Source organism: Aplysia californica, unplaced genomic scaffold (assembly GCF_000002075.1).
Source record: "Aplysia californica isolate F4 #8 unplaced genomic scaffold, AplCal3.0 scaffold00264, whole genome shotgun sequence".
In the NCBI taxonomy this organism is placed as follows: Eukaryota; Metazoa; Mollusca; class Gastropoda; order Aplysiida; family Aplysiidae; genus Aplysia; species Aplysia californica.
In genome coordinates, this window is record NW_004797534.1 from 587321 (window position 1) to 601650 (window position 14330).

The following is a 14330-nucleotide window of genomic DNA, read 5'->3' on the forward strand; positions in this document are numbered from 1 at the left end:
AATTTCACGTGAGTAGAAAACCAGAAACCAGGTTAATGAAGAATGTGGAATTTGGTGGATTCTTAACCTTCTGAACACAACCTTAGAGCTTAAATAAACTGTTCAAGGGGGTATTCATTGTTCAAATCTATTGATCTTGTGCTTACGAGACTGAGATGTGAGATAAAAAATTCTCCCCACTCAGGAATCGAACTCAAGTCTCCTGCCTGCAACAGTGAAGCGTGTAACTGCTACACTACAGACGCCGGTTCTGAATTGTATTCTGTTTTGTATAAACGACTGACCACAGTAAAACAAAAGCTCACCTTGAAATATAGTACGGGAGTAGCTTGTTCATGTAAGCCACCATACACTTGAAGTGCTTTGCAAAGGGTTGGAGCTCTGTTGCCGTTTCCTGAAATGCAAACATTTGTTTCAAATTGGGCAGTGGCTACAATCCTTACACACCACGATAAATCCATGATGAACACAAGATATGCCAACAGTTGTGTTGATGCACAGTAATCCTGATACGCTAGGGATGCTATTCTGATGCGCATTGAACACAAGGGCGGGATAATACCAGATACCCTCTGGGATATCAATGATATAGAGTCAACTCCACTAGTGTTGACGTAGCTTGAGTAGATCTTCTGTTAAACTGACCTTTTTCATCAGGTCCCAGCTCCTCCTCTTCTTGACAATGATAAAAATCAAACGATTATGTTGGGTTCAACTCAAACACAAAAACGTTTGAATGGAAGTGTTTTTTAACCCCTGGTTGCAGGCATGCAAAGGCTGAATTTTTTTTTTTTTGTGCGTGTATATTGTTAGGTTAGTCCGATGTTTCTCAGCAAAGTTTTGACTACCCCCCCCCCCCCCCCCCCCCGGGGCGGTGCTGACCGAAGTGTCTTTAGGCCATTCCCAAAGGGGGGGACATTAACATCTCCAGTTCTTATGCACAGTAGAATTGTTTTGTTTTGTTTTTGTACGAGTTTTACGGCGCTCGCAACTGCATAAGGTCATATGAGTGCGTGAAACACAAGTTGGTTGCATTCACAACAGTTCACTGCACGACTGGGTTCGGGTCAATAATCAGATTTTAAAATGTTAAAATGTAAAAAATTTGAGGTAAATACGTTTTTAATTTGAAATAACTTTTTAAAATAACATAAAATTTTAAAACAATTTTATTTCATTTTACAATTTCCCATAAAGGCCAATGGCCTTCATAAAATCCAGAATTCTGTTGGGATCAACGAAGGAAAACAGATCTTGCAATTTTTTGCATCTAAAATATTTCCTTCGGGTCTCTCTGAAGTCTAGACATTCGGTTAAAATGTGTCTAATGGTAAAATCTGTGTCGCATTCGACAATGTCATGCTCATAACTGTGCCTGAACTGCAACATGGAACTGCAGCTTTTTCTTTCCTAATCCTTACTATCGTCATTTTTCCTCTGCTTTTTTTGTATGTTCGTCACACTCTTGTGACCCGCTATTTCCGGGGTGCCTTGATAGTCGAAGCAGACTTTGTGCTGTTGAAGCTAGAGAGGTGAGCAGAGTAAGTCTGATTCCCTGTAAGGACTTCTCTGTTGACATTCACCCCTTGGTGTTCATATGACCTTATGCAGATGCGAACGCCGTAAAACTACTAAACCTAAAAAAAAAAGTTTTAACGTGAGCGATATTTTATGGAAAAATAGGGCCTACTTAAGAGTAGATAAACGCACAGTAGACCCACACAGGGCCGTGATGGAACCATGAAGGGAGCGTAAGGAGCAGGTGTGTGTGACGTCATAACCCAATAACCTCATCCACTCTCTCCTCAAAGCCTCAGGTGAAGGGCATAGCGCTTCATAAGACAATGAGTAAGCCTTGGTCTCTCTTGCACACTGCCATTTGAATTCGATTCGATAGTTTCTCTTGCACCCAGTTCCATTTGAATTTGGTTGTCAAGGCCTACTGTACTGTCTCAAATTCAGTACTAGATCTACTGAAACAAATCAAATGTTGTTTTCCGAACGTTCACTCCATCCTAGCGGAAAGTTATTCAAACTGCATTGATAGTCAATTTTGATTTTTTTCAGCAGTCACAAGAAAGATGGATGGAAAAAAAGGAAGAAAATTTATTGTTCTTTCAATCAAAACAATCAATAGAGAAGATGGAAATCAAAGGAGCAAGGAAAAAGATTTTGTTATGACCCTTAATTTTGTGACCTCTCACGTTAAGTTGAATTAAGGATAAGTTTATCTTTTTTTTTTCACTCCCGATTAAATCAATTCATGATTGGCATAGAATGAGAGACAAGGAAGCCACATGTCTGACACAGACTTACAAGAACTGTGAGGGAATCATCTTTCAGGTTGCTGACAAAGCTCCGAAGAGATTGTTCCACTGGGCGAAGATGCAGCATATTCTCATGCAGGTATTTGCAGAACTTTGGAAAAAAATAATGAGAAAAACAAACAGGAATAATACATACCACTCATACTCATAAGATTATTTCCACTTATAAAATGGACAAACCTTTACAATTTGCACATGAAATAAACAAATCCATAAAGGCAAAAGCAAGAGAAATCTGAATGTTATCCTTTGTAAGTAAATCATACATTGCCATTACCATTGAAAAGCTCCAACAAACTGATATAATTCGTATAAAATGATTAGAGGTAAGCTTTTAGCCAGCACATCATTCTGTTTAACCATTTATCTTAGTTGACCATACAGTTCAATTACTTTTACTTCTTTCTTCTGTGACCATAACATATAAATGATTACTGCCAGGGTGACAGGATTATCCGTGCTACATATCACAATGTTGGAAGCCATTAATTTTTATTAATGGCAGTCACATAATCATGCAACAGTTAGGCTAGTTATTAGCATTTTCCGTCCACATCTCCTACAAGAAAGCATAAATCTTGGGAAAAAACAAACAAACAACTATTCAAATGACATAGTCCTAAAGTTGGGACAGGCAGAATCGTTGTTCTTACTTTGATATTGAGAGGGCTGAGAGGCTCTGTGACTCCATCTGCTGGGTAAATCTTGGACCTCTGCTCGCTGTAGGTGAAGAAGTTGGACAGGCCTTGTGTCAGCTCCCCCACTAGATTGGCACCCTGCGTGATGAGCTCCTTAGCTCGGAGTTGATGCCGTCTGTCGTGGGTGGGCAGATTAAAACCGTTCAGGTCACCGAGTTCTGGAAATGAAAGAATTGTTACAGACAAGGAGTTTTTCATACCGCAAGAGACCCTTTGATATAACGCTAGGGTGAAATGCAGTGGATTGTGATTTAAAGGGTTAACTATACAGGACCCCTGAGTCTACACTCAAGACTTGAAGCCACCCAAAACCAATTATTATGTTCTGGAACATTTTCTGAAACATGATTAATTCGTGTGACATAAAGCATGGGGATCATCAGAAATCAGTGGCTGCATTACTGATTCTGTGAGTTTTTAAAAAGTAAGTTTTAGTAAGAGTTTTACAGCACCTGCAACACAAATGGGTCATCATATAGGTGCTGAAGATTAGAGGTATTACAAGAAAGTAACATACAAAGAAAAGGATGAGACGTTTAGTTTGAGTAAGAGTTTTAAGGCCCTTGCAACACAATAAGGTCATATAAGTGCCGAAGATTTGACGTGTATTAAGAGAGTAACAAACACAAAAAAAGGAGGAGAGAAATAGACGATAGATGTTGGATAGGGAAGAAGGAGCAAACCACGCCAGAGCAACAGCCAACCACCCATGCTGAAACTGAACGAAAGTATACAATGAGTCAGCACAACAACATCCATCTTTCACGAAGAACAGATGACAAGCACAGTAACACTGAAAGGAAATTGGTAGACATAATGTTCACCTGCCACTGACACAAACCTTGCTCAGAGCGAGTACAAGTTAATTGCTGAAGAGAAATACAATGTACGTTCAAACAATCCTTCGTTAACCATGGCGATTTTTGGGCTGGGAAGACACAAGACCATCAACACAAAAGAAAGAGCTACAAGACAAAAGTAAGACTTTGACACTGGCACCCTCTAACCACTCATAGCCTAGTCTTCAAACAACATGACTATGGTACAAGCCTAACATGACTTTGTTCTCTACAGCTTTTGTTTTTTAGTAAGAGTTTTACGGCACTTGAGACACAATTCGGTCATCATATAGGTGCTGAAGAGGTGAGGTATTACAAGGGAGTAACAAACAAAAAAGGAGGAGAGATAAGGATGAAAGATGCTTGATAGGAAGAAAGGAGCAAACCGAACCAGAGCATCTGCCAGCCAAGCATGTTCTTTAGAGTTAAAAGTTGAAACTGGACAAGCATAAATTCCTTCTCTGAGATTTAACATCATCCAAATCATTACTGACTCGCTCAGACCCATTAAGGATTTTGTTTTAGTAGAGGTTTTACGGCGCTCGCAACTGCATAAGGTCATATGAGCGCCAAACTAAGAATTTATCTCACAAGCCCTTAATCTAGGTGAGGCCTCTAGATGTCGACTTTTCTGTTTGTCTCTGAAACAAGGCCTGAACACACATAATGCAGTTAACTAGGTCCAACATAGTTTATTACTTACGGCGTATTGACTCGCTTTTCACTTACTGGAATCAATGAATGGCAGCTTGTCGTCAATAATCTTTGTAGCGTTGTCTAAACGAGTCTGAAGAGTCTTTTCCACTAACACCAGTTTCTGCTCCCTGAAAACCAAACAATGTTTGGCATCGTTGAATTTTATAAAAAAAAACAACAACAAAATCTGCACTGCATACCTCTTTTGCTTACCCCTACGAGTCCTGTCCCCTGGGGCTATAGGACCCATTACCCTGCACATACATCCCCCCCCCCCCTCCCCGAGCGGCAGTGGACTGACTGCCATACACCACTGCCAGCTTAGACATCCTTTCTGTGCACAGACAGGTAAAGGTAATCATACTTAACAGCATGCTTGGGTCAATAAGGTTAAGACAGAAATGGGATTTAATTTCTTATAAGCAAATAGTTAATTCGTGGCATTGGTGGTCTAGTGGATAGGCTTTTGGGTCAAAAACTGAAAGGTGGCGGTTTGAATCCTGCCAGGGGTCTGATGTGTTTTTGAGAAAAGCACTTAGCAGGAATTTTCCGTACTTAACCCAGACACACGCACACACATACATAACGTGTGTTCGCTACTTACAAAATGCAAATGATGAAAGCGTATACACACACTGTGGCTAAAGGCTTCGCAGTACACGTTGGTAACCCATTAACACTTTCGGAGCAAAAATTTTGAAACATTCCTTGCTGTCTTTTTTTCGGAAATTAAAAAAAATTAGGACTGTCAGTCAAGGTGGTCCTTAACTTTTGTTGAAGTCTGTAAAAACACATTTCCATGCAAATTTTACTGAAAAGCATTTCTTAAAGGCACAAAATATGTAAATTTTCAGTTGTCCAAGACTCTTTAGCTATTGGAGTTACCAAACTTTGGCGGCCATTTTCTCTCTAATTTCACCACTGAAACCAGGCGACACCACTTCCTTCAATCGCAAATAACTTGAATTCTATTAAAGATTAATGGATATTTATTTCATTGGAAGCAAGGGAAACAAATCAGTGTTCAGATGATAGCAATAACTCCACAAGCCCAAAAATTGACGAGCGCCTGATTCTACCACGTCATGATACATATGTGTTCTGACACAGGTAAGGGATCAACTGAATGAAAAACATTATGTATATAAACGTATGGCTCTTTTCGTCTATGCAGACGGTCAATTTAGCTAAAGATGGTCTCAAGGTTGTCTTCAAGCAGCTTCTTTCAAGGCTAATTCTTCCTGTGTTTGAAGCGCAGATTCTGTTGCAGAGCTTGCATGTCAGTGATGTAGATTGAAGCTCTGTATTTCCGCTGTTTTTCTTTCTTCGTTGGCGCTTCTCAGCCTGGTTGTTTCTAAGGCTGCTCTCTAGCATTATAGTTCTTTCCTTTATCATTTTCCTCCATGTTTTCCTGTCCTCAGCTATTTCTTCCCAGATGCTAACATCTACTCCAAGACTAGATAAGCTGTTTTTGCAGGTGTCTTTGTACCTCAGTTTTGGTCTTCCTCTTGGTCTCTTTCCCTGGGCAAGTTCTCCATAGAGAAGCTGCTTCGGAATCCACTTGTCATCCATTCTCTTGACATGGCCTAGCCATCTCAATCTTTTTAAACACAGGATAGTTGTCATGCTCTGGAGGTTCGCCCGTGCCAACACTTCAACATTTGTAACCTTGTTACGCCATGAAATGCCTAAGATCTTGCGGCAGCATCTGAGATAGAAAATGTTGAGGCGCTTTTCTTGTCTGCTGTACAAGGTCCATGTTTCAGATCCATAAAGGAGTGTGCTGAGGACACATGCTTCGTAAATCTTGATCTTTGTTTTGACGGTTAATCTTTTGTTCTCCCATGCTCATTTTGTCAGCCTTCCAAAAGTTGTTGCTGCTTTCCCTATCCTGATGTTGACCTCATAATCAAATGATGTAGAGCTGACCATAGACCCCAGGTAACAGAACTTGTCCACTGTCTCAAGTTCCTTGTCGTTCAGCCACATATGGGTCTGCTCTGCACCTTCTTGGGTAAGGACGACTGTTTTCTTTACACTGATGACCAAGCTAAAGTCCTTGCATGCTGTTGATAGGCGGTGCATCATTGTTTGTAGGGTTGATTCACTGTGAGCAACAAGAGCAGCATTATCGGCGAAGAGAAGGTCTCGTACTGTTGTTTTGTTGTAGTAGTAGTATAAGGTTTTACGGCGCTCGCAACTGCTAAGGTCATATGAGCGCGCGAAACACAAGTTGTTCACCTCTGCGAAAGTTCACTTCACGACTGGTAACTAATTTACTTTAAAATGCTAAAAAGTTAAAATATTCAAATTCGGTGTAAATACATTTGTGATCTAAAACAACTTTTAAGTAACAATAAAAATTTTAAATAATATCAGATTCACTTTACAACTCGCCATAAAGGCCAATGGCCTTTATAAAATTTAAAATTCTGCTGGGAACAACGACGGAGAAAATATCCTGCAATATCTAGCATTTATAATATTTCCTTCGGATCTCTCCAAAGTCTAGACATTCTGTTAAAATGTGTCTAATGGTAAAATCTGTGTCGCATCCGACACAGAACGGCTTCTCTTCTCCCTGTAGGAGGTATTTGTGGGTTAGGGCCGTGTGTCCGATGCGCAATCGAGTAAAAATGACTTCGTCTCTTCTGGAGAGATCCGAAGGATTTCGCTGTTCTAGTCTGGGTTTAATTTCATATAATTTATTATTTTTCTGGTTTTCCCAGTGGCTCTCCCACAGACTGGAGGTGTACTTTTTGACTTTATTTCTAAAGTCAGTCTGTGGGAGAGTGTTTGTCGTTGATCCCAGCAGAAGGGATGAAGCTTTCTTCGCCAGGTCGTCTACCAGCTCGTTTCCTCGGATGCCCACATGGCTGGGTATCCATGCGAACATGATGTTTTTTCCTGTTTCGGATAGTGTATGGATTTTCTGTTGTAGCATAACTATTTTTGGGTGTAGGAGTGTGTAGTTTGTGAGTGAGGTGATGCAAGACAGAGAGTCAGAAAGGATAAGGAAAGATTTGTTAGGGGAATTTTCTACAGAGTCCAGTGCCATGTCAATGGCAGTGGCCTCCGCAGTGAAAATGGAGGCTTCAGGATGGAGTCTCCTCTGGTGTGTATTGTTGGGAGATAGGGCTGCGGCGCCCACTTCATTGTCTTTTTTGGAGCCATCCGTGAAGATGAGCTCCGCACCGGGGTATTTATCTATTAGTTTTTTGTATTCTGCTTGAAATGTTTTGGTGTTTGTGCTTTCTTTGTTGTGTGTGGTCAGCTGTAAATCTACTTTTGCCTTGGTGAGGTGCCACGGAGGGAGGTCGGGGAAAAGAATTTGTTGGATGTCTTGTTTGGAAAAGTGTAAGTTTTTGAGGTCTTCAAGGATTCTGAGGCCGAAAGGTTTGATGAGTTTTTCGTTGTTTTGGAATCTGTTTCTGGTTTCTGGATTTGTTTGAAAAATGCTGTTGTGCGCTGGATTTTCCGGTGTTGAGCTCTGTTTAACTGCGTATTGTAGTGAGAGTTGTGTGCGTCTGAGTGAGAGTGGTGGAATGTTGGCCTCGGCCTGGAGGCTCTCCACCGGAGAAGTGCGGAAAGCCCCCAGAGCGAGGCGGAGTCCTTGGTTCTGTATTGGATCTAGTATTTTTAAGACGTGTGGTTTTGCCGATCCGTAGACTTGACAGCCGTAGTCAAGCCTGGACCGGACAAGGGAGATGTACAAGTGGAGAAGGTGTTTTGAGTCCCCGCCCCACTCCAGATGTGATAGAATTTTCAAAGCGTTTAACGCTTTCTGGCACCTCACACGAAGGTCTTTGATGTGTGGTATGAATGTAAGTTTTTTGTCGAAAATGACGCCGAGGAAACGAGCTTGGTCCTGGACGGGAATCCTTTCCCCGTATAGTGTCAAATCCGGCTGCAGTACACGTCTGCCAGTTCGGCAGAAGTGTACTGCAACCGTCTTTGACGGGGAGAACTTGAAACCGTTGTTGTTTGCCCACGTTTCAAGTTTTTGCAGCTGCGTTTGCAGCTGCCTTTCCATAGATCTCAAATGAGGATTTTTCGATCGGCAGCATATCAAGAAGTCGTCAACGTATAACGAGCTGTCTATGCTTTTTTGGAGGGTTTTCACTATGGAGTTAATTTTAATTTCGAAAAGGAGAGGAGAAAGGATGCTCCCCTGGGGGACTCCTTCCTCCTGTTGGTGGGGGTCTGAAAGGGAGGATCCGACACGAACCTGGAAGGAACGGTTCTTCAGGAAGTTGCCAATGAAGGCAGGGAGGTGACCGCGTATGCCGAGTGCGTGCAGGTCTCGAAGAATGCCGTACTTCCAGGTTGTGTCGAAGGCTTTTTCTAGGTCAAAAAAGATGGCGATCATGTGGCCTCTTTCAGCGAACGTCTCGCGTATAAAGGTCTCCAGGCGGACCAGGTGATCCAGAGTGGATCGAGTTTTCCTGAATCCGCACTGGAGACCGCTCAGCGAGCCCGTCGTTTCCAGAAACCACATGAGTCGCCTGTGAATCATTTTTTCAATTAATTTGCAGAGACAGCTCGTTAGTGCTATTGGTCTGTAATTGGATGCGTGTGTGTGGTCCTTGTTTGGTTTGGGTATTGGAATGACAGTGGCGAGACGCCAAGACTCCGGAAAGGAGTGCAACCGCCACATGTCGTTGTATATGTATAATAGATAGAGGAGTGTGAGTGTTTCTGAGGGTAAGTGTCTAATGATTTGGTTGTGGATGTCATCCGGTCCCGGGGCTGTATCGCCCAGGTCCGAGATGCACGATGTTAGTTCGTCTATTGTGAAGTCTGCGTTGTAGGTTTCAGTGTTGTTTGAGTGGAAGTTTAGGTGTTGTTTTTCTCTGTTAGTTTTGATGTTTTGAAAAGTGGTGTTGTAGTTTGCTTGGGATGAGTTTTTGGCTAGAGATGTAGCTATTGTGTTTGCAATGTCTACTTGTGTTTCAGCTGTTGTTCCATCCGGCCTCTGGACGTGCCGAATGGTGTCTGTGCGTCTACCTAAGAATTTTTTAGCAATTTGGAAAACTTGATTGAGTGGTGTCTGGCTGTTGATTTTGGAGATGTATTTTTGGAATGATTGTCTTTTGCTCTCCCTGAGGCATCTACGTGCCTCAGCTCGAGCCTTTAAATAAAGTATCTTATTTTCTATGGTGGTGTTGTTGACGGCTCTTCGATACGCTGCCTTCTTTTTCTTTACTGCGTCCTCACATTCCCAAGAGAACCAGATCTTGTTCCTCCGGGGTTTTGTTTTTGTTTTTGGAATGTGATTGTGGCATATTTCTAAGAGTTTTTCGTGAAATTTATTGTAGTTGTGGTCGAAATTGGGATTAAGAATCTTGGAACATTGATTTGCAAACCCGTCCCAGTCGGCTTTTTTGAAGTTGAAGCGTTCTGGGATCGGGTCGTTTTGGAGGCTATTGTTTTTGAGGAGAATTGGGAAATGGTCCGTACGGTCATCCAGCACAGACCACTCAAGATCTGGGACTAGTTCAGGGGTACAAAAAGTAAGGTCAAGGGATGAAGTGCCATAAGTGGCTCTGTTTCTGAAAGTTGGGGATTTATCATTTAAGAGACAGATGTTATTTTGAAATAAAAAGTTTTCTATTATTTTACCTTTCTGGTCTATAGGTTTGTCTCCCCAAAGGGGCTGTGGGCATTGAAATCACCTAGTAAAATAAAGAGTTTTGGGAGCTGGGACTTAAAGTCATTTAGTTGGGTTATTTTGAGGGGGTAATTTGGTGGGATGTAAACTGAGCAGATCGTGATTGGTCTGTGCAGGGTGACCCGTACGGCAATAGCTTGGAGGGTCGTCTTAAGATGTACTTGTCTGTGGAGTGTGTGGTTGTCGGTGTAGATGGTGGTACCACCGGAAGCAATCTGGTTCTCCGTGTGAATGTGATGGTACGCAGTAAATCCTCTTAAGTCTATGGTTGAAGCCGGGGCGAATTTTGTTTCTTGAATACAGGCCACCCGTGGGCACAGTGTGGCCTGTAAATGTTGCAATTCTGCAATGGAAGGTCGGATTCCGCCGGCATTCCATTGCAGGACCGCCATTATGAATTTTTACTTTTTGATTTGGAGCACTTAGGCCCCGGCTTCGAAGAAGCACTCTGACTCCTCCTTACGGGGGAGGCAGAGTGTTTTCTAGGTTGCCGTCCTGGATTGGACGGCGGTCTAGTGGGGGATTTGGAGGAGTGACAGACTCCGCCCTTCCCGGGGTCAGGCCGGGGAGGGGGGTCGGAGATGTCTTCCTCCATTGGCAAGGGTATGTCTGCTGGAGGGGTAGGGGGAGGTGGAGTAGACCAAGGGGGCTGGGGAGGGGGGGAGGGGGCTGGGGGGAGGGGAGAAGGCCCACCTCACACTCCATCAGAGAGATGGGTTGTGAGGTGGAAGAAGAAGAAGAAGAAATGATAGAGGAGGGGTGAGGGGGAGAAGGGGGGGTGGAGGAAGAGTCCACCCCATCCTCCCCAAGAACCCCATAGCGGTTAGTGAGTGGTACCTGGAAGGTGGGTACCACAGTTTTAGGAGCAACCTTTTTATTTTTGATGATCTTTGGCACAGAGACTTGCCTGTTGACCGCGGGCTTTGGGAGGTCGGCAGTAGAATTACTTGCCGACCTCGTGACCATCTGGGTTGCCTTTGAATATGACCGGCCAATGACTGGGGTTGTGATTGGCGGGCAGACAACTTTTCGGGCTTCTTGAAAGGAGCAGCCATTTCGCGCCTTATATTCTTGGATGGCGCGTTCTTGGAGCCAAGTCGGGCACTCCTTGCTGAAAGCTGTGTGCTGGCCGTGGCAATTGGGGCAACAAGGACTAGCCTTGCATTCCTTCTCAGGATGCCCGGTCTTGCCACAACGAGGACACACGGCTGCGTGACGGCATCGTGACTGGCTATGGCCGAACTTCTGACACTTGAAACAGCGCAGAGGGTTCGGCACATAGGGTCGTACGTCGAGTACCAAGTAAGATGCCCGAACGGTGGCTGGAGGGCGACACGATTCGAATGTTAGGACAATCGTGTTCGTCTCGATAGTAGTCTCCCCCCGCCGAAGAGTAATCCGGCGGGCTTCGACCACTCCCTCACAGTGCTCCACAATCTCTTCCATGGAGCAGCCTTTCAGCTCATGGCTGCGGACCACGCCCTTCGAGCGGTTAAATTTTTGGTAGTGCTCTGACTTACATTGAATACCGCCGAAGGTCGTGGTATCCAGGAGTTTGGTCACTTCTATCTCGGTTGCGCACTTGACAAGGAGTGCACCACAGGAAAGCTTCTGTACACATGTGGGAATGTATCCCAGAACTTTCCGTAGTGCATCTCCTGTCTTAAAGAGGTTGAGATCGGTAATTCTTCTCTGTGCGTCTTTGGTACTGGAGATGGCCACGTACGGTTGCCTCAGAAGCTCCTTGGGAGGAGGGAGGAAAGAGGCATCGGTAAAGGTCCTTTTACCTTTTTTTGAGTTTTTGCTCGGCTCGGCGGCCGCACCCGCTTCCGCGAGCCGAGACTTTTTAACGTTGGGAGCTGGGGAAGGGTCTTTTTGTTTTTTGGAATCCATGAAAGTTTTCTATTTGATTCGACTCCGGGGCTCCCCGCCCGCCACGGAGCCCAACAAGGGGACACATAGCTCGGATATCCAGAGCTGTGCCAGGGCTACCCCGGAGCTATACTCTCAACGAGAAAGTACGAGACCCTCCCGTCAAGATTGACCCAGGGCTTGATGGGGTTTCAGCTCTCAACCGATTGAGTGGCATGGGCCGTGCCACCCTCCCGTCTAAGAGGAAAACCTAGGCCAAAGAGGTGTGTTGGCGAGGGACAGTCCGTGGACTGTTCTCACCTCAACCGCCAGGTACCCGGTTTCCCTCCGCACGGGTCGCACCTCACGGTCAACAAGGCGCCCACTCTGTGGGATGGGTGACCTCTCTTTTTGCTGCACATGAGGTCAGCGGTGGCAGGAAAGACAGAAGAAGAAAGAAAGAAGGAAGGAGAAGAGGAAGATACACCAAAGTAGGTGTCGCATCCGGATCTCAGAGGATTGGGGTCCGAGTGCGACACCTCGCCTTTGAAGGGGTTGCACCTTCTGCAGACGAAGCAGTGGGTCTATTTATATCCCCCCGACCCACTGGGGGTTTTGTTTTGTTGATCTTGGTCTTGGCCTTGTGTCGAGCAAGATTGAAGAGCAACCCATCTGTTCTCCACTGGAGGAAGACATCCCCTGGTGACTCTTTGAATTCGTGTTGTAGTGAGTGAGATAGCAAAATAAGTGCTAAAAGGGTTGGTGCTAAAACACAACTTTGCTTTACTTCGCTATCGATGTTGAACCGTCAAACTGAAAGGTGGCGTTCATATCTTCGTGGAATAAGATGATGAGCTGTAGTAGTATTGGGGGACAGCCAATTTTTCCGAGCATCATGTACAGTCCTGATCTACTGACTGTAGCAAAAGCCTTTGTCAAATCAACGTACGCAGTATGTATTGGCAATGTATATATATATATTATACATAAAAGTAATACAACAGATGGTGTGATCTTCACAAAGAGAGTAAGTTTGCTTAAAATGTTTTTCGAGAAACAGAAGTATTTTTCTTCCATCATCTGAAAAGACTATTTTTATGAGAAGACAGCCAAAATAAACTTGCAACTTGCACATTTACAACAAATTGCTTTTCTCCTTCTTTTTCTTCTATTAGTGCAATCTTTCGCTTTCCTGAGATCCACAGTGAAATACTTACGCTAAGTCACATCGCCCACGATAATCCTTCAAATCATTCTCCAATGACTGTATTTTGACCTGTCAATGAAAATAAAGAAATGATTACAACTAAAACCACAGAAACAGTAAAAATACACATTGAAAATGTCACTGAAAATCAATGTCAACAATTCCCTTGCAATTTGTTCATTAGCCAGGCAGTTTGAATATTCAATGAGGCATAAATAATAAGGTACATTACTATGGTCCTCTATCTTTGCCAATGACCATCTTCTTCTAAAACAGTCTTAAGGGCAAATGATTCATAGTTTCAAGTTCAGTACTTTGCACTCTCTACAAACCAAAATTCAAACAGTATCTTAGGAAATTTTTAGACTTTACAGATAATAAATACAAGCTGCTACAAAATCTGAACAAAATGGTGGGGGAAAAAACAACGCAAAAAAAAAAATGATGAGAAATGGACAATGCCAGCCAAGTAAAAAAAAGTTTCACAATGAAAGTTGAATTTCAAACATATATTGCAATGCAAGACTAAAACAAAAAACTGGGAACAATATGGAGCAATTAGCTCTGACTCAGAACAAATACGTTCAGTACAAGAAAGACAAGCCGCTGAAACAGTTAAGCGTATACAGTAGTCTCCGCCTAAGATCCCACCGCTTACGATACCGGTTCGCTTAAGATCCCGCTGTTTTAAGAAAACAGAATTTTTACTATACAAAAGTCACCCATAAGATCCCGCTCTGATTCACTCTGAAGGTCTACATTCTACTAAGATCCTGCATTTCAGATAATAATTTGCGGAACAAAAACCCGGGTTGGACAGCCGATCAACCAAGAGTGAAAAGTTGAGATCAATAAACTGTCCATCGTGTCAAAGATCAGCCACTATCGTGAATGTGATCACATACACGTTGAAAAACTCGATGAAACGATACAATGTTTGCCCCAGACGGGATCACACCGGGGTGTGAACTGACCGACACGTTTGTTTTCCCCGAACATCGCACTCACACCTGAGCTCTCCCCCTAAACTTACATCACTCG

The 14330-nt window shown here is 43.5% G+C and overlaps 1 protein-coding gene across 1 annotated transcript in view; it reads right to left on the bottom strand.

Moving 5' to 3' along the window:
- LOC101858346 (protein phosphatase 1 regulatory subunit 21) overlaps positions 1–14330 on the bottom strand; it is a 40310-nt gene that overhangs the window by 19777 nt on the left and 6203 nt on the right. The window contains exons 5-9 of the mRNA XM_005100904.2: positions 13300–13358; positions 4594–4688; positions 2981–3183; positions 2317–2418; positions 306–394 (exon numbers count right to left, since the gene is read on the bottom strand). Of these exons, the coding sequence (XP_005100961.1) occupies positions 306–394; positions 2317–2418; positions 2981–3183; positions 4594–4688; positions 13300–13358 (548 nt within the window). The remainder of the gene's footprint in view (positions 1–305; positions 395–2316; positions 2419–2980; positions 3184–4593; positions 4689–13299; positions 13359–14330) is intronic.